This window comes from Salmo salar, chromosome 14 (assembly GCF_965601325.2).
Source record: "Salmo salar chromosome 14, fSalSal1, whole genome shotgun sequence".
Classification (NCBI taxonomy): Eukaryota; Metazoa; Chordata; class Actinopteri; order Salmoniformes; family Salmonidae; genus Salmo; species Salmo salar.
The window spans coordinates 64,209,966-64,230,393 of record NC_138304.1 but is presented as its reverse complement, the minus strand read 5'-3'; the positions used below and the strand labels follow the sequence as shown (position 1 = coordinate 64,230,393).

The window sequence follows — 20,428 nt, the reverse complement described above, 5'->3', positions numbered from 1 at the left end:
CTCACCCTCCGATCCGACAGGTCCCAGACGTGCTCAATGGGATTGAGATCTGGGCTCTTCGATGGCCATGGCAGAAGGCTGACATTCCTGTCTTGTAGGATATCACGCACAGAACGAGCAGTATGGCTGGTGGAATTGTCATGCTGGAGGGTCATGTCAGGATGAGCTTGACACGTGAGGGAGGAGGATGTCTTCCCTGTAACGCACAGCGTTGAGATTGCCTGCAATGATGACAAGCTCAGTCCGATGATGCTGACACACACAGCCCCAGACCGTGACGGACCCTCCACCTCCAAATCGATCCCGCTCCAGAGTACAGGCCCCGGTGTAACGCTCATTCCTTCGACGATAAACGCAAATCGACCATCACCCCTGGTGAGACAAAACCGCGACTTGTCAGTGAAGAGCACTTTTTGCCAGTCCTGTCTGGTCCAGCGACGGTGGGTTTGTACCCATAGGCGATGTTATTGCCGGTGATGTCTGGTGAGGACCTGCCTTACAACAGGCCTACAAGCCCTCAGTCCAGCCTCTCTCAGCCTATTGCGGACAGTCTGAGCACTGATGGAGGGATTGTGCATTCCTGGTGTAATTTAAGCAGTTATTGCCATTCTGTACCTGTCCCGCAGGTGTGATGTGCGGATCCTGTGCAGGTGTTACACGTGGTCTGCCTCTGCGAGGACGATCAGCTTTCCGTCCTGTCTCCCTGTAGCGCTGTCAGTTGTCTCAGTACGGACATTGCAATTTATTGCCCTGACCACATCTGCAGTCCTCATGCCTCCTTGCAGCATGCCTAAGGCACGTTCACGCAGATGAGAAGGGACCCTGGGCATCTTTCTTTTGGTATTTTTCAGTCAGTAGAAAGGCCTCTTTGGTGTCCTACGTTTTCATAACTATGCCCTTAATTGCATACCGTCTGTAAGCTGTTAGTGTCTTAACGACCGTTCCACAGGTGCATGTTCATTAATTGTTTATGGTTCATTGAACAAGCATCAAAAACGGTGTTTAAACCCTTTCAAAGATAATTCGTAAAAATCCAAATAACTTCACAGATCTTCGTTGTAAAGATGGGGTCCTGAAAAGGGGACGTTTCTTTTTGCTGAGTTTGTAAGCTGGAAGTAGAAGCCAGTCTAAATTTTACGCACACAGTACATTTTACAATAGTTATATTGTTTGTTTTTAGTCCCATCCTTCAGCTCCACTCAACCCCTCCCATCTAGCTCAGAACGCCATCCAGTTTTAATTCTATTTGCCATTTTATTTTTCAACAGTTTCACAAATGTTCTGAACCCATCTATTCTCATAGAAAAGAATGCAGGTTCAACAGACAAGTTCCTTTACTTTCTCCCACTTCCACTTGCCTCTTCCACTTTTCGGTAATGCTGCAATTAGTATGAGTATAACAGAACTCATATGGCAGGCAAAAACCTAAGAAAAATCTAACCAGGAAGTGAGAATTCTGGTGCTTGTAGTCCTTTCAAGTTCATTTTGCACTTCCTAAGGCTTCCACTAGATGTCAACAGTCTTTAGAAAGTTGTTTGAGGTGTCTATGATGAACAGAGACCGAACAAGAAGGCTGGGAAGTTGTAGACCCATCAGTTCATTGGCACGCATTCACGTGAGAAGGGACCTGTTCCAAAACGTTTTTCAAGACACTGGAACTGTCCGGTTGGAATATTACTGAAGTTTCGCATTCTAAAGGCCCTAAAGATTGATGCTTTACAACGTTTGACATGTTTGAACGAACGTAAATAGATTTTTTTTTTTGTTATTTTTTTTTTTACTTGACATTTTCGGGGCACTTCCTGCATTTGGAGTAGCTGAACTGAACGCGCAAACAAGGAGCTATTTGGACATAAATTATGGAGTTTATCGAACAAAACAACATTTATTGTGGACCTGAGATTCCTGGAAGTGCCTTCTGATGAAGATCATCAAACGTAAGTGAATATTTCTAATGCTATTTAATATTTTAGATGACTCCAAAATGGCGGGTATCTGTATTGCCTAGTGTATTTTTCTGAGCGCAGTACTCAGATTATTGCAAAGTGTGCTTTCCCAGTAAAGTTATTTTGAAATCTTTCACAGCGTTAGCATCAAGATGTTCATCTATAATTCTTTGAATGACAGTTTAATATTTTATCAACGTTTATGACGAGTATTTTTGTAAATTGTAGTGCTGATTCACCGGCAGTATTGGAGGCAAAATATTTTCTGAAAGTCATGCGCCAATGTAAAATGTTGTTTTTAGATAGAAATATGAACTTGAGAGAACAAAAAATGCATGTATTGTGTAACATGATGTCCTAGGAGTGTCATCTGATGAAGATCATCAAAGGGTAGTGCTTCATTTAGCTGTGTTTTGGGTATTTGTGATGCATGCTAGTTGCTTGGAAATGGCTGTGTGGTTATTTGTGTCTATGTACTCTCCTAACATAATCTAATGTTTTGCTTTCGATGTAAAGCCTTTTTGAAATCGGACAACGTGGTTCGATTCAGGAGAGGTGTATCTATAAAATGGTGTAAAATAGTCATATGTTTGAGAACTTTGAATGATGACATTTTGTGGTTTTGAATTTGGCGCTCTGATTTTTCACTGGCTGTTGAAATTGTGGGACGATTGCGTCCCACCTACCCTAGAGGTTAAAGGCCGTTCTTGGACATGGGGTGAGACATTCTTACTAATCTGCTAGAGAACCAGTTTGGTTTTAACTAACTTTTGTATGACCGAAGCCTTTAGTGAGAGTGTAATGCTTTTTAATCATTTCTGCCCTCTGAATTCATATTCATTATATAAATAGGCCTGTTTTTAATTTTGCCTGTCTTACAACATTTTATTTAGAATTGCATTGTTTGCTCATATAACTTTAAAAAAAATAAGTTGATAGGTGTAGGCAAGGCAAATGTGTAAACTGGGATATGACTAAAGTTTAATCAGTGATATTGTTTTCCACTAATTGACAGCTATTTTCCTTTCCACAGTAGCAAGATCTTAGCAAAAGTAACTTTCTATAATGTTGTTATGAGATCATTTCTTTCGGGATGTGAATAGCGAGTTTGTCATTTCACTGTCGGACCGTTTTATTGGTAAACTACATGGTAATGTAAAAGTTATTTTTATTAGTGATCAATACGTAATATACTGCATTTATCATAATTTGGTTGTAATCCAGAGGTTAGAAAATGTATAGAGGCTGTGGAGGGATCCAAATTGTGGATTTAAAAGACACTATGAACAATCAGCGTATGATAACACCTTTGTTTTTAAGCCCTAGATTTCTAGACCTTTATTGTTTTCTGATTTGAAAAGCTAACATTTTGATGGCCATAATAGACATGCTGATAGTGGAAAACCATTGTTTTAATGCTTTCTGAGAAGTAGCAATTAATTACCATAACTTTAACCCATTGTATAACAGAGATTATCCAAAATTGAAGTATTCCAGGTATTTATATATAAGTTCCCGTCATACTTTTCAAAGTTAGCTATGAATACCAGGCCTGGTTTCCCAGAATTTTCAGTGTTCTATTGTTTCCCATACTCGTCTTATATTATCTCCAATGTATTGTCCATGCAAAAAAAACTGTCTGATTAGGATGAATAATATCCGACAGTCTGTATTCCAAGTAAGGCTTCTCTCGGAAATATGTTCTTTAACATCCATTTCAATAGCATTGATTTTCTGTTAGCTTGTTTTTTTATCCATTGTCACTGCTTTTTCGTCACACATTTCGGGGCTCCCCTTCATCTCCTTTATTTCTTTACCTTAGTTCAAGTACACCTAATTTATCATTCACTGATTTTTAGCAGAACGATTTCTACTCTTGGCGTACCAGGTGGTGAAAAGCATAAATCATCGGTGTCTGTCGAGGAATCTTGTAGCCTTGTCTTGGAGTTTTGTTCTCCATTTTTCTTCCTGGTTCCTTTCTGACATGTTTAGGCCTTGACTGTGTTTGCAATATTTATCAATTAACTTCTCTGGCCTTATGTTTTTTGGTGTTATTATCTAGCTTGAATGTTATTGCCCACAATTAAATAGATCAGTGTAGTGCTATTTCGTCAGTTTTAGAGATGATGAATATTGAGATTTCGCATAACTCATTTTGCACTGCCATCTTCAGTCCGCCATCACTGCCACAACCTTACGAATGTTTACATGTCCTCATTAGTAAAATGTTGGTATCGTGACAACACTAGTTCTAGCAATAAACCAGCACAGCTGTTCTATTCTGTTCGACGCTCATTCCTGAAAGTTGCTGGATTTCAGTTCCTCTTTTGTTCCCATTGCAGGTGAACATGCTGCGGAAGGGCTTTGGGGAGGTGGGGGACCCTAAAGGAGGCAGCACAGGGACGACCAGCGGCTCCCAGTTCTTGGAGCAGTTTAAGACTGCACAAGCCTTGGCCCAGCTGGCTGCCCAGCAGTCCCAGACAGGACAGCCCAACCCCACCCCCTCTTCCTGGGACACCAACTCCGCAGAGCTGGGCCAGTATGGTAAGAGGAGATATACATGGACCATGGGGACAGTTGGTATGGTTAAGTAAAGCAGGGGGTGTACATAGTGGCTAGACTAACTTGTGTTTACAGAGCTTTTGAAATGCCTACATGACTGGTATATGTTTCTGGTTATGAAGTGGAGACATCTTAAATGCCCTATGCAGGGTTCAGAATTGGTTTTATAGCGGTCAGGTGCAGCCCCTACATTCCTTTCTCCCATCCCCTTCTCTCCCCCCAGAAATCAAGGTCCAGCCAGAGCCTCCGGTCCACAGCCCCTTCACCAAGCGCCATCCCTACCAGCCCACCACCTCCGTGTTGGACGCCTTCCTCCCCTCTTCCTCAGTTTCCTCCTCCCTGCCCTCACAGAGCAGCCCCTCGTCCCACATGGCGCCCCCTGTGTCTGCCCTCCCCAAGATGGCGGTGCCCCCTGACTCATCGGATGCTCAGGGTTCCAGCCCCCTGCCACTGCAGCAGCACAAGCTCAAGCAACAGAAGAAGAGAACCTCCATCACCACCAAGGTAACAGCTCAACCCTGACATAAGGACAATGTAAACTGAGTGAATGGCTGGTCATGCTGCACCTAATTTCTAATTATTTTCGCAGCAAACAGTGAGCACACATTCACTTTACTTTCATCACTGTTAGCCTAACCCCTATGTTTCCCTCCCTACATCTGCTTACCTTTTCATAAATAGGTACCTTACTTTCAATAACGTCAACCATATCTTTATTATATTTTATTCCAGATCCCAGCGATGGCAGTGGAAATGCCTGGCTCGGCAGACATCTCTGGGCTGAACCTGCAGTTTGGAGCACTGCAGTTTGGCTCTGAACCTGTGCTCCAGGAGTACGACAGTGCCCCCACCACCACCACCACCACACCAGGAAGCCAGGTTCAAAACAGCCTCTACACAAGCCCCAGCTGGTGAGCACACATTGGTCATACCAGACACTGCAAAATTGGTGTAAGATATGAGTCGTATACAGCTATAACACCACACACACACACACACACGTGTGGGGCACCAGCGTCAAAGTGGGCCCACTTTGATGCTGGACCCCTTTTCTCAAAGTAGCCCATGGTTTTATCTAAACTCTCTGCTTGTTGTCCTTCAGTGAGGCGATTCCCTCCAACCCCAGTCAGATTGACATGTACGACCAGAGGGCTCCCCAGGCCCGGCGCTTCCCCACCCCTGTCTCCTCCCCGCAGAAAGAGGTGAGCCTCCATTAATTCCTCCATTCATATTGCTCTGCCTCCTTGAGATTAATTCCTCTATTCATATTGCTTTGATTCTTAGAGAAATACAAATTCTCTGTTTTTCACTTTTCTTTGTTTGGCTCCCTCTGCTATTGAATAGTCTGTTGCTATGGAAACGACTCCCCTAAATTAGTGTACCCTAACAAGCCCGCCTGAACTTGTTTTTTCAGAATGGATTCAATTCAATACAGACGCATTCTGTGGAAGGTGAGTCATTTTGGTAGCTATGTGGGTTTGCAGTGAATGAAGTCTAAATATGTGGTGTTTATGGCCGGCATGGCAATCATGTGAGTGGTAATCCGCTAACATGCATTGTAATGCATTTCCTGGGTGTAGGTTAACCTGTTGAGGACAGACGTTCCGCTAGCGGAACCCCGTTCCGCCTGCGGAACCCCTAGCCAACAGCCAATGGCATCGCACGGCGTGAAATACAAAACCAATTAAAATGCCACAATTCAATTTTCTCAAACAATCAACTATTTTACACCATTTTAAAGATAAGACTCTCGTTAATCTAACCACATTGTTCGATTTCAAAAAGGCTTTACAGCGAAAGCAAAACATTAGATTATGTTAGGAGAGTACATGGACACAAATAATCACACAGCCATTTTCCAAGCTAGCATATATGTCACATAAACCCAAACCACAGCTAAATGCAGCACTAACCTTTGATCTTCATCAGATGACACTCCTAGGACATTGTTATACAATACATGCATGTTTTGTTCAATCAAGTTCATATTTATATCAAAAAACAGCTTTTTACATTAGCATGTGATGTTCAGAACTAGCATACCCACCGCAAACTTCCGGTGAATTTACTAAATTACTCATGATAAACGTTGACAAAATACATAATTATTTTAAGAATTATAGATACAGAACTCCTTTATGCAATTGCGGTGTCAGATTTTAAAATAGCTTTTCGGCGAAAGCACATTTTGCAATATTCTGAGTAGATAGCTCGGCCATCACGGCTAGCTATTTTGACACCCACCAAGTTTGGGGCTCACTAAACTCAGAATTACTATAAGAAAAATTGGATTACCTTTGCTGTTCTTCGTCAGAATGCACTCCCAGGACTTCTACTTCAACAAATGTTGTTTTGGTTCCAAATAATCCATAGTTATATTCAAATAGCTCCGTTTTGTTAGTGCGTTCAGGTGACTATCCGAAAGGTGACGCTCGAGCGCATTTCGTAAAACAAAAACATTCAAAATATTCCATTACCGTACTTCGAAGCATGTCAAACGCTGTTTAAAATCAATTTTTATGCTATTTGTCTTTTAAAATGGTGATAATATTCCAACCGGGCAACGTTGTATTCATTCAAAGGCTGAAAGAAAAAAATGGAGTAGTCTCGTGAACGCGCATCTCAGTCTCACTGTCCCCAGGCTGACCACTTACAAATTCTGCTGCTGTTCTTTGCCCAGAGACGGCAGACACCCCATTCCACTTTCTGGCGGCTTTAGAGAGCCAATGGAAGCCTTAGAAAATGTCACGTTACAGTACAGATGCTGTATTTTCGATAGAGATGCAACAGAAGGATAACAAATTGTCAGACAGGGCACTTCCTGTTTGGAATCTTCTCAGGTTTTGGCCTGCCATATGAGTTCTGTTATACTCAGACGCCATTCAAACAGTTTTAGAAACTTTAGAGTTTTCTATCCAAATCTACTAATTATATGCATATTCTAGTTTCTGGCAGGAGTAGTAACCAGATTAAATTGGGCACGTTTTTTTTTTTTTATCCGGCCGTGCAAATACTGCCCCCTATCCCAAAAGTTAAGTACTCGGGAACCGTGCATGTTTTGTGGTCCTCTATTAGTATTTTATGGCTATTCACCCATTTTCCCTAAAAGTAGATACAGTTTGGAATGGCAATCTGCCCTATTAGACAGTGTTTATTCTAGAGCTGTCGTCCATCTAGGTTGACACTAATCCCAGACTCCTTTCTCTCCCTCTCTGTACTTCCTGTGTGTCCAGCTGCAGCAGGCTCTGCAGTGTCTGTGAAGTCGGCCTCTGATTCGGCCACGCCTGCGTCAGTCTCCATGGCTACGTTGACAGACAGTGGCTCAGGGCCCGTGTCCTTGTTGACCACATCCAATCAGTTGTCGCACAGCGCTCTGGGGCACAATGAAGACCTGCCCCCGAATACCATGCCTCAGCACAGCAAGTAAGATGCCACCCTGAAGGGCTTGAGTAATTTCTAGAGTTTGGATTGTAGTAGTGCCAGTGGATAATGGTTCTTTATTCAACTAAATTGATGGACGATCGTTTGTTCTTTCAGTTCCCTTTCAACACAACAGAAAAGTCTCCCGCAATCCCAAGTCCGCACATCCAACACCAGTCTAATGGTGAGTGTGTGAGAGAAGAGATTGCATTTCCTGTGATGGATGCATCAAGTACTTCTTAACCTAACCTAGTGGGTATTTAATCTTGTTTATCATAATCATCTCTTCTCTCCATTCATCCATCATTACAGCACCAGAGCATAGAGGACTCCAGCTTGCACTCTTCCTCCTTCCCTTCCTCTGTCTCGGCGGTCCCCTCTTCCTCGGTCCTCTCTTCCTCGTCGGTGGTTTCAGCAGCTCAGCAGATCTCCATGGGGGCCCCTCAGCCCTCTTCAGTGAACACAGTGTCTCAGTCAGCCCCCTCGGGCTTGGGCCCTGTGAGCAACCTAGTGGCCATGGGCCTCCACACAGTAGCCTCCATGGTACCTCCAGCCGTTGCCTCCGCAGCCATGTCCACAGGAGCACAAGCCCAGGCTATCGCTTCCTCCGCCTCCTCACGCAGCGCTGCAGTCTCCTCAGGTTAGACATGGATTGTTGGTAAAGGGGTGTGTCCCAAATGGCACCCTGTTCCCTATATAGTGCACTACTTTTGACTGGAGCCCTATGGGCCCTGGTCTAATGTCCACAGCCAGAAGAGGACTGGCCACCCCTCATAGCCTGGTTCCTCTCTAGGTTTCTTCCTAGGTTTTGGCTTTTCTAGGGAGTTTTTCCTAGCCACCGTGCTTCTACACCTGCATTGCTTGCTGTTTGGGGTTTTAGGCTGGGTTTCTGTACAGCACTTTGAGATTTCAGCTGAGGTAAGAAGGGCTATATAAATACATTTGATTTGATATAGGGAATAGGGTGCCATTTGGGACGCAGTTAGGGTCTGGTTTAGATTTGAGTTGTGATGGGGTGTGTTGTATGCCTTTTTTTTTTTTTTTCTAATACTATAATTTCCATCCTATTATTTCACATGTTTTTTTGTCTTGTTTTTGCTGGTCTCTTTACAGGGAAAGCACCTCCTAACCTTCCTCCTGGAGTGCCCCCTCTGCTTCCCAACCCATACATTATGGCCCCCGGACTACTGCATGCCTACCCTGTAAGTACACCTCACGGTCTCTGTCAACTAAACCTGCCTTTAGGTCATGGAAATCATGAGGTCTATCGACTTGTGCCTTCTGACTGCTTAGATCTGCACATATCGTCATTCTATATTCAGTTTTTTACACTTTCTTAACCCCTGGTCGGGGACATCCAGCGAAAAATCCTATCGCTATTAGCATAACGAAATGTAATATATATATTTTTTTTTTTTTCAAATATAGGACTGTTATATCGTTTTATAGATACACCTCTCCTGAATCGAACCACGTTGTCCGATTTCAAAAAGGCTTTACAGCAAAAGCAAAACATTAGATTATGTTAGAGGAGTATATCGTAAAAGTAGCCACATAGCCATTTTCCGACCAACCACATGCATCACAAATAACCAAAAAACAGCTAAATGCAGCACTAACCTTTGACAATCTTCATCAGATGACACTCCTAGGACATCATGTTACACAATACATGCATTCTTTTGTTCGATAAGTTCATATTTATATATAAAAACAGCCTTTTACATCGGCGCGTAACGTTGACCATTTTCCCTCAAATGCATCCGGTGAAATAGCGCTACAATTTACTAAATTACTATTCGAAAACATTTTTAAAATGTAATTGTCATTCTAAGATTTATAGATGAATATCTCTTGAAAGCACCTGTAATGCCAGATTTAAAAATAACTTTACTGGGTAATCACACTTTGCGATAAAAGGGGATGCGATACTCAGAAAATAGGCTAGCAATACAGGTCAGCGCCATCTTGGAACAATCGCATATCAAATCTAGTCTTGTATACTATTGTCAATAATCCCTTACCTTTGATTGTCTTCATCAGAAAGCACTTCCAGGAATCCCAGGTCCACAACAAATGTATTTTCGTTCGAAAAAATGAATCCTTTATGTTCCAATAGCTTGTTCTTGTTAGCGCGTTCTGAAGGCTGCTCCAAAACTTCCGTCGTGTGCGGAGCTCCTCTTGAAAAAATGCATCTTTTTTTTTATTTAGGTTCGTTCAAACGTTGTATAACATCAATCTTTAGGGCCTTTTTCAACCAGAGCTCCAATAAGATTCAAGGGGGATGATTGCATTGTCTTTAAAACGTTTCGAAAGGAGGGTAGCCAGGGACGCCGGCGTCATAATGGTGATGGCCCTCATGTGACCACGTTCCACTGCGTCTCATTCATTCAGTTTTCACAGTAGAATGGTCAAATCACTTTGTAAAGACTGGGGACATCTAGTGGAAGCAATAGGAAGTGCTCAATGAACCATTGCTCACTGTGTGAATTACAGGCAAAGTGGTGAATTTGAGTTCGCAATTCAGAATTCCACTTCCTGTTTCCATCTGTCTCGGGGTTTTGACTGCCATATGAGTTCTGTTATACTCACAGACACCATTCAAACAGTTTTAGAAACTTTAGGGTGTTTTCTATCCACAAGTATTAATTATATGCATATCCTAGCTTCTGAGTTTGAGTAGGAGGCCGTTTAAAATGGGCACGAATTGTTTTCAAAAATCGCTGTAGCGCCCCCTATCCTAGGCGACCGTCGAGGTTAAAAGTTCAGATTTTGTGCTTCATAATGGTAAACTGCAATTGGAGGGAAATCCCCAAAGTAATTTTTTTCCCCCTATTGTCTTGTTTCTCAGCCACAGGTGTATGGCTATGATGACCTACAGATGCTCCAGACAAGAATACCATTGGTGAGTCTAAGCTATCTGGATGTAACCCATCCATGCGTGGACTGGCCAGATATGACTTTGCAACGTGATGCAATGGGATATGTATGCATGTGTGTCTCATAATCCTTTCGTACTAGTAAAAACTGAGCCTCTTCTGTCTTCTCAGGATTACTATAGCATCCCGTTTGCCACCCCCAACACAGCACTGACTGGCAGAGACGGCAGCCTGAGCAACAACCCTTACTCTGGTAAGCCCCATTCTAACCTCCATCTGTGGTCTCTAACTCTACTTTCCTATTCTATGGTCTATGTACAGAGTGCTAACAGTGACAGGAGCGCTTTGGTGTTGGGAACAAACACGCATCAGTTGACCCTGACTTGAGTCTCATGTCTATGCAGGGGGACAGTGGTGCTAGAACAATGTGCAGCTGGCACCAGATAGTCAGACCTTATTCGCTGTGACTAACTGATCTCAATGACTCCACCTGTCCATTGCTTGAACACAATGGAAGTTGTCACTTTCTCACTCATCCCCCTTTCACTCACTCTTTTCACACTTATTCTTTGTTTTTCTCCCCCCCCCCATTCCCCTCCGGGCAGGTGACTTATCAAAGTTTGGTCGAGGTGATGCGTCGTCCCCAGCGCCGGCCACCACGTTGGCCCAGCAGACGCAGCAGAACCAGAGCCAGACGCACCACAACACGCAGCAGCCTTTCCTCAACCCAGCGCTGCCCCCAGGCTACAGCTACACCAGCCTGCCCTACTACACCGGCGTGCCAGGCCTGCCCAACACCTTCCAGTACGGCCCCGCTATGTTCCCGGTGAGGTTTCACATCATTTGTCTGGGTGTTTACATTTTTTTTAATTACGTTTATGAAGTTAACTAGAGTATGTTGTCCTGATACATGTACAAATGCATTTTGTAATATGAATTGCGAACTGTCCTAATTTATAATCGGGACACAAATGTACTGTAAACAGTTTTTCGCTTTAATTGAGAGAATCCAGTATGCTTTAAAGGGAATTTTAAATGGCATGTCTTAGCAGCTGATTTTTTTATTTTTTTTTACATATGTTAGTCAGCGAATTATTATATTAGTTTCACCCCTAACCTGTGTGGGTTTCTAGGTGGCTCCTACCTCGTCGAAGCAGCACGGTGTGAACGTTGGAGTCAATGCCTCGGCAACTGCCTTCCAGCAGGCCAGCGGCTACGGTTCCCATGGTTACAACACTGGTAAGACTCACACCCTGTGGAACGGCATCTGTTCAGGGGTCATTCAGTGCACTGTACATACTGATATAATGGCTATCTACACTACATGCAACTGAAAGTCAGTTTAGTTGACAATGTGTGCTTTCACTTTGATATTTAATAGGCCTCTCACATTCAAAGGTTTGTTGGGTTTGATGCCACATGTGCCTGTGCATAAGCCTGCTAAGGCTGACATTGCCCACATTACCGGTCTACATCAACTGTTCTAGTGGATGAAATGGTATGAACTCCAACCTTTCTAATCAGGCATGCATTGCCACAGCATGGTTTTCGTTAGCCAGTAATAGCTGGCTTTTGGCTGTTCAAAAATTGAGAAGCTGATGAAATTAGCACCGCCCAATTGTTCGGGAGAAGAAAAATCCCATTGTGAAGTAATATTTTATTTATTTTTTTGCCTATTCATTGATGGAAATGCCAGTTGATGTAAATTTGACCGGTCATGCTTTTCGGTCTGTGTTAATTTGCATAATTATGTGGAATTAAATTGGCATGTGAGTGTATATTCATTATGTATCACATGCATACAGAGCCTTAGGGTGTAAAATCTGTCAGACAGCTCTTTTATAAGCCTGCTCATTGCGCAACTATTCTAAATGCAATTGTGTGTTTAAAATAGTTTTTGGCCCACGATTTAAGAGCTATTTTTATTTCTCAACTGGTAATTGAAACACGCTTTTCATTCACCATTTCAAATGCATAGGCAACCACTTAGCATTGAGCTGGAGGCAGTAGGTATTTTGAAAACATGTAGCTACTTAATTGTTTGAAATGTGAATGTTTTACCTCTCTTCAAAGTAGCCTAGCCAAAATCAAACCATATCTGTGGAGGCAATTATTTTACTACTTATTATTTTAATATGCCATTGAAACCAGTAGCCTATTTCTCATGTTCTACTGGTTTTGAACTTTCTTTCATTGTCTGGTAGCCAAATGTATGTTGCCTACTGCCATGTGTGCATTGCTGCTCTAATGTTTATAAACAGTTTATCAACATTTTAAGCTAATAGTTCTGATCAGTTGCATCAGATTCATTGCTTTAAAATATGTAGGTAGGTAGGTTATTTCTTTCTAGACAAGCTGACCAATAGAATAAGTACACTTTACTACTATGGGGGATAGTAGTTAGACATATGCTCATAAGCAGCACGTCCATAAGCCTAGGGGGAAAGTCTCAACAGTCGGCCTATCTTATTGGCACCAGCGGAGAGCATCCTTGTTCAACGTACGTTTTTTTGGGACAATCATTTCCTCCAGTTTAGATGGATGTCATATTCTATTTCTCTTCTCCTCATAGACCAATTATATGGTCAAAGTTGTGCTAATTGTTATGTTTTCCAGTGTTAGCCTACTCTGCTATACTGTAATTTGTCTTAATTAAAAATATATATTTTCAATGTCTCAAAGTGTAGGAGAATTGCATGAAATGTGTTTCCTGTGCAAAGAAAGGAACGTATCTGCTATAGCACATGCTCAGCCATGCATTGAGCAGTCTTTTTTTGGAGAACAGTGTGTTATATTATTAGCTGAAATAATGACTGTCCAATCTACTCATCACATTACAAATAGTAGGCCATCTTACATAAGTCTGTAAATACGATGATGCATGGAATGCTTTATTAAAGGTGCATTTTTATGGTGAAAATTTGCTTCCCCAAACTTGGAACTCGCGCTCACCTATGCATAGGCAAGTGATTTTGCTGTTTGTTGGCTGAGGAAAAGTAAACGTGAACAGTTGTTCAAAGTGCGCGGTAAGGACACACATCATTGTATCTTTGACTTCAATGTTATGTTAAGATTAATTGGCATAATCTGTTTGATTTCTGTCATTTTGAGCACTTATTTTTTTGTTATTTATTACAAAAAACACAAGGGGAAACATTAAAGTATTAGAACATGAAGGACAAACAATACAGCATCAAGACACTATCAAACATGTATCAGTCTTTCCGCAACAGAGCCATCCTTATGTGTGAGGGTGCGTGTGTATGATAGTAATATAAAATGTCATAGGTTCCTTTTTCAGGATCACAACCTTGTGAAACCCGAACTCTCCAAGATCCCCCCCCACAGTTCCCCAATGGCTGTTCCTCAACCATTCGAGACCCCTCCCACAGCCCCCCTCCCTGATTTATTTTTTTTATTTTATATATAATTAACTCCATTCCCCACCCCCAAGAACCCCCCAATGCACCATTTTCAGCACTGTTGGTGGATGCCTAATCAGGTTATGCACCCAATGCATATGTGGCCATCTGAATTTCTCAAATGTCTGGTAAATTTTCAAATGCTCCTGGTCAAATGTCCGGCGCCACATTTTCATAACAGAAACCCTGAGCCACAGTCACTGTTGTTGACCAGCTGGTATGGACTTGTTTCTGTTACTTGGAGACAAACTGCCTGCTGCCTCCGTTACCATCAAACCATTCGAACGACAACCAACCCTGAGTGCTCTCTGGTATGGGCCAGCTATAGTGATCTGGGACCAATATTATTAGTTCGAGGCTCCTTGTGATTCGTTTCATTTTTTTGCAGGGTGTGCGTTTATAAGACTTCAAAAGTTTCGAACACTTTTCTGAAATGGGAGTTGTATGTTTCTGCAACTCTCATTCTTTTGAATGGGGAAGGCTATATAGTTTACCCTTGTACCTTTTTTTGTTAGTACGGTCATTTGTTCTATTTTAGTAGTTTGAGTTAAAGTGAACTGTATCGATGGCCATTTTATTACATATATTTCGGGGGAGTAGGGTGGTGGGTGTTCTGTTGCTTTTGCCCATCATTGCTTGCTTCTGCTCATTCAACAACTGGAGTTGGGCTTCCGGCTACACCCTCCACCTTCCACCCCCTCCCACATGGAGGTCATCTTAACTTCCATTTCTCCACCTCTATCCTTTCACCTCTATCCTTCCATCATCCTATCTCTCTCCCTCTATCCACTTGGTCACACAGCACCTTCTGCTATCTGCACCACCTTCTGCTTCCTGCCTCCACCCCACCCCGCCTGACACCCCCTAACCCTGCCTGGTGTGTCTAACGCTGTGGGCTGCGTCTGACTGTTTCAGGCTATGAGGATATGGGCCAGGCTTCAGGGAGTGGGGATTTCTGTAAGGGTGGATACGGCACTGCCGTGGCCGCCGCCGCTTCTGCACAAAACAAGCAAGCCAGCTCTGTCAGCGGGCCTGGAGTCGGTGAGTGCCGCCACACGCCAACCCTCACTTCCTCGCGCCGTCATCACCTCCATCCTCTCACTCATCGCTGCTTACCGTCTGCACCACACAAATGCACGTTATGCAGTCAACCGCCACCCTCTGCCTCCATGCCCCAATACTACCACTTAACAGTTGACTAGCCCTGGTCCATGCACACTCTGCTGCCAGCTTTCCACCAACGTGTGCTTGCTTAAATGTATGTGTCAGCAGTACCTCTCTGCCCGTTGTCATGTGTGGTTGACACAGGATACACACACCAAGGGTGCTGAACGAGTGACAACATGGAGGCCCTGCCTGTTGAACGGCCATGCTCTGAAATGGGGACAGGAGACTGGGGTATGAAGGTATCATGTTTACAAAGTGATACTCTTCATATATATATATATATATATATATTAGTTAGTCTGTACAGCAGATAAAAGGGAATGTGTTTTTTTTTAATGTAGTTAAAGTGAATTTCCTGAGTTTGAGGCTAATGCTAGGTAACGGTAAACTGGAGTTGTCGTGTGAGTGACCGCCGGAGGTTAGAATCTCGGGTTTTTCTGTTCTCTGTGCCGCACATTTGTTGACCCTGTCCTGCGTCTCCATGGCGATACAGGGGGACTAACCTAACGCATCAAACCGGAAGCATCGGGTTTTCAGGCTTTGTCTCTTCTCTGCTTTTCCCTTGAAATGGATGCTTCCGACCTCCGAGTGCAGTGGGATAGTGGTGTGCTAGAACAATACGTAGCCACCACCAGATAGTCAGACCCTCATCGCCATGGCTGACTGGAACTGATACACTGCCACATCTTTCTTTGCATCCTCCTTTTTTCCCCCCCACTCCATCTCATTCTTTCATTCTCCTGCTGCCTTTAAAAAAAAAAAAGAAAGTACTCTCCTTCCCCTTACATTGATGCATCTGATGCTGTGTATTAGCATCTAGTGACCGTCTTCTTGAAAGTCCTGTATTGCTCCTATACAGCCTTGTACTGAGTTTTGATCCATGGTATGGAGATGGGTTACCTGGCAACATCACAAAATCAATGCACATGCTTCAATGGGGCAGTCTGAGTTGTCGGAGCAAATCAACCCATGTACAAGGAGTCCTATAGGATTGATAATGGTGTAGGATCAAATCATGTAAAAGGCATTATTGTAATAGGAATGGTATAGGAGCAAATCATGTACAAGCTTTAATGTTTCTGTGTGGAGTTTCGCACCCTGCGCCTAATTAGAATGTGATACATGTTTGACAGAATTTTCATGCGAAACTGCTGCCTTAATCCTGGACCACTCTGTGGATCTGCCTCCCAGGGGTTTTCTTGCCTCTCCTGCAGGGGTTGTAACCTGGTTAACTTGGTGAAGTAAATGTGTCCGAACCCCTTTGTTTCCTCTGCAGGAGTCTCGGTGACGTCAAGCAACACCGGGGTCCCAGACATTTCAGGGTCTGTTTACACAAAGACACAGCAGGTGAGAATAATGCTATAAACACTAGAATAAAACGTTATGTTCTGAAACATATGGAAAGGATATGAAAACCAGTGTCTGTATGTAGAAAAACAAGTGTAAAATCTGCAGACTAGAAAAGACGGGTGTCCGACTTTGTGTTAATCCCTTCAGCAGCAGTCTTTTGAGAAGCAGCAGGGTTTCCACGCTGGTACACCGGCAGCTTCCTTCAGCCTGCCCCCGGCCCTGGGCGGCGGTGGTCCCATCAACCCCCCAGCTGCGGCTGGTTATGCTCCAGCCCCCTTCATGCACATCCTGGCACCGCACCAGCAGCCCCACTCGCAGATCCTGCACCACCATCTGCAGCAGGATGGACAGGTACTGTGTGTGTGTGTGACGGCGCGACACTATCTTGTAGAGAAATAGTTGGCACAGGATACCTTGCCTATGGTCTCTTCCTATCTTCTCTCCTAACAGAGTGGTGGCACTGGACAGCGCAGCCAGAATGCTTCGCTTCAACAGAAGACCCAGATCAACAAGTCTGCATACAACAGCTACAACTGGGGGGCCAACTAACACCCGCCCATCATCCAGCCCCCTCTCCCGAAGTCTGACAAAGGGGGGCATCCTTCCCCACAAATGGTCTCCATATAATCCCCGCTCTCCTACAGTGATCCCCTCCCCATTCTTTTGGCTCAGCACACCGGCAGTACTCACCACTGCCACGGGTGGCGATGTGCTGAGGGAAAGCACTAGTGTGGCGAGGAGAGCATGGGGGCAGTCTTAAAAAGAGGGGGGCGGAGTTAAATGGTTATAGTAACAGATCGTTAAGAGCTGATTATTGAGTGTTTGGAATTTTGTATCGTGTTCAACCCCCCCCCCCCCCCCCCCCCCCTTTCACTCTGTTGTATGTAACATAGAACTGTTTTCTAAAAGAATAATGTTTTTGTTTTTACTGATGGGAGGAACAAAGAAATCTGAAGGTGGGGGACAGGCTGGCTTTCTATTTCTCCCCTCACCTCCTTATACTTGGTCAAAATGTATCGTTCCCACCCTAAACCCAAAGGCAGATGAACTTTTCCTTGGTTTCCCATTTGGTTTTTACAACATTTTAGTTTCACTAATGGTTTCTCTAAATTGACAGAGGAGTTGTGAAGTTTTATTTTTTACTATAGATATATATATAGATAAATCTAGATATAGATATCTATATTGTGTGTGTACACTGGTGGTCCCTCAAACTGATACCAATTGAAATTATTTCCCATTATTTTATGTTGCAAATTAGCTTTACCCATGTTTTTTTTACATTTGTAGATTCTGCAGTACAATATTGTTGTACGAGAGGCCAGGGCACACCCTTACCTATGTGTTCGAGTTATTTTTCTAATCCCCTACACGCTCACTACACCTGTCCCCCCAATATATTATTAGGAAACCTGCAGCAATGATTACTGATGGACAAAATGTTCTTTTTTTTTTTTTTGGTCAGTGATTTTCTTTTTGTACTGTGTTTTTTAAATGGATGGATCAGTATGTGTACACATATGCACTACATGGCCAAAAGTATGTGGACACATTCATATTAGTCTATTTAGCTATTTCAGGTGTATGAAATTGAGCACACAGCCATCACTCCATAAACAAACATTGACCGTAGAATGGCCTGTACTGAAGAGCTCAGTGACTTTCAAAGTGGCACCGTCATGAATTGACTTGTTGGAAAGGAGACATCCTATAACCTTTTCTGCCCAGCTAGAGCTGCCCCAGTCAACTGTAAGTGCTGTTATTGTGACGTGGAAACGTCTAGAAGCAACAACGGCTCAGCCGCAAAGTAGTAGGCCACACAAGCTCACGGGACGGGACCACCGAGTGCTGAAGCGCGTAGCACGTAAAAATCGTCTGTCCTCGGTTCCCACACTCACTACTGAGTTCCAAACTGCCTTTGGAAGCATCATCAGCAGAACTGTTCATCGGTGCTTCATGAAATGGGTTTCCATGGTCGAGCAGCCGCACACAAGCCTAAGATCACCATGCGCAATGCCAAGTGTTGGCTGGAGTGGTGTAAAGCTCGCAGCCATTGGACTCCGGAGCAGTGTAAACGTGTTCTCGGGGGCTGATGAATTACACTTTGCTCTCTGGCAGTCCAATGGACGAATTTAAGTTTGGTGGATGCCAGGAGAATGCTACCTACCCAAATGCATAGTGCCATTTGTAAAGTTTGGCGGCGGGATAATGGTCTAGGGGTGGTTTTTCATGGTTCAGGCCCCTTAGTTCTAGTGAAGGGAAATGCTAACGCTACAGCATGCAATAACATTCTAGACGTTTCTGTGCTTCCAACTTTGTGGCAACAGTTTGGGGAAGGCCCTTTCCTGTTTCAGCATGACAATGCCCCTGTACACAGAGTCCATACAGAAATGGTTTGTTGAGATTGGTGTGGAAGAACTTGACTGGCCTGCACAGAGCCCTGACCTCAACCCCATCAAACACCTTTAGGATGAATTGGAATACCGACTGCGAGCCAGGCCTAATTGCCCAACATCAATGCCCGACCTCACTAATGCTCTTGTGGCTGAATGGAAGTAAGTCTCCTCAGCAATGTTCCAGAATGTAGTGGAAAGCCTTCCCAGAAGAGTGAAGGCTGTTGTCGCAGCAAAGGGGGGACCAACTCCATATGAATGCCCATGATTTTGGAATGAGATGTTCGAGCAGGTGTCCACACATACATTTGGCCATGTAGTGTATATCTCACACACACACACAAGTACTGTAGTCCTTGTTTGTTCAATGGCTTTCCCCCTTCCCAAATCAGACTTGTTAGCTTTTTTGTTTCATGTTTTTTATTTTGTAAAAAAAAATATATAAATATTAAATAAACAGGAAAAATACATTTTCATCATTTTGGCTTGTATCTTGTGGCTTTTAAATACAGCAGTGTCTTTTTCAATTTAGTCAGCTGAACACAGTGGTGCCCAGCCTTGGTCTTGGGGCTGTCATTCTGCAAGTTTCCCTTTATCTTATATTTATTTATTTTTAGTATAATTTGGTTGAATAGTAGTTCAAAAGACATGAATTGAAGGGAACCCTCAAGGACAGCCTTAAATTAACAGGATTGGACGTCTCTGCTCTAGTCATCCAAGGTGGTGGGCAGACCTTTTTCTCTGTAGAACTCTGCATGGTGAATACTTGGTACTATGGCTGTTATGGTGACCTTATTACCTCCAACCCTGCGGTCACGAGTCATGACTGCAGTCAAATTCCACGTGACCTTTTAGTCACGATATTTAGGCTTCTCCAAGCTCTGACGCTGCTGATGGTCATTAGTAGCCTACCACACTTGCAATCTGCCTGGTACTCAGCACTGTTGTCTCTAATCCCTCTGACAGCCATGCAAATGTAATCGAAAATCAAATCGAACACTAAATGAGAGCTCATGTTGCGCAACATTTTTATAGGCTATGCAATTGCGTGAGAACCGTGATGGCCTCTTTTTAAAAAGAGGATCTCATCTTTGTATAGGCTATGCTTACTATATTTATTTCTCAATTTTCCTAATTATGCACATTGCTTCTCTTTGCAACAGGAGTATAGCCTGCCTACCTGGCTGGCATGAAAATGAAGCACGGGAAAAGCGTCCTCCATTCGCTGTTTAAATGCATGGATATATATTTTTTTTCTTCTCCTGCCCTTGTTTCAAGACCGGTGTATG

The 20,428-nt window shown here is 43.4% G+C and overlaps 1 protein-coding gene across 9 annotated transcripts in view; it reads left to right on the top strand.

The window, feature by feature from the left end:
* LOC106570114 (ubiquitin-associated protein 2-like) overlaps positions 1-19,618 on the top strand; it is a 56,969-nt gene extending 37,351 nt beyond the window's left edge. For 3 of the 9 annotated variants that reach the window (XM_082961071.1, XM_082961073.1, XM_082961070.1), the window contains 17 exons: positions 4,289-4,490; positions 4,732-5,012; positions 5,241-5,419; positions 5,611-5,710; positions 5,923-5,959; positions 7,742-7,931; positions 8,046-8,112; positions 8,241-8,570; positions 9,032-9,130; positions 10,780-10,833; positions 10,979-11,060; positions 11,413-11,633; positions 11,941-12,046; positions 15,145-15,270; positions 16,673-16,743; positions 16,894-17,097; positions 17,197-19,618. In XM_082961071.1, coding sequence (XP_082817197.1) covers positions 4,289-4,490; positions 4,732-5,012; positions 5,241-5,419; positions 5,611-5,710; positions 5,923-5,959; positions 7,742-7,931; positions 8,046-8,112; positions 8,241-8,570; positions 9,032-9,130; positions 10,780-10,833; positions 10,979-11,060; positions 11,413-11,633; positions 11,941-12,046; positions 15,145-15,270; positions 16,673-16,743; positions 16,894-17,097; positions 17,197-17,295 — 2,448 coding nt within the window. In that variant the 3' untranslated portion in view covers positions 17,296-19,618. The remainder of the gene's footprint in view (positions 1-4,288; positions 4,491-4,731; positions 5,013-5,240; positions 5,420-5,610; positions 5,711-5,922; positions 5,960-7,741; positions 7,932-8,045; positions 8,113-8,240; positions 8,571-9,031; positions 9,131-10,779; positions 10,834-10,978; positions 11,061-11,412; positions 11,634-11,940; positions 12,047-15,144; positions 15,271-16,672; positions 16,744-16,893; positions 17,098-17,196) is intronic. The other 6 variants (XM_014142139.3, XM_014142138.3, XM_014142133.3 and 3 more) reach the window with 5 other exon arrangements.
* Positions 19,619-20,428: the final 810 nt, after the last annotated feature.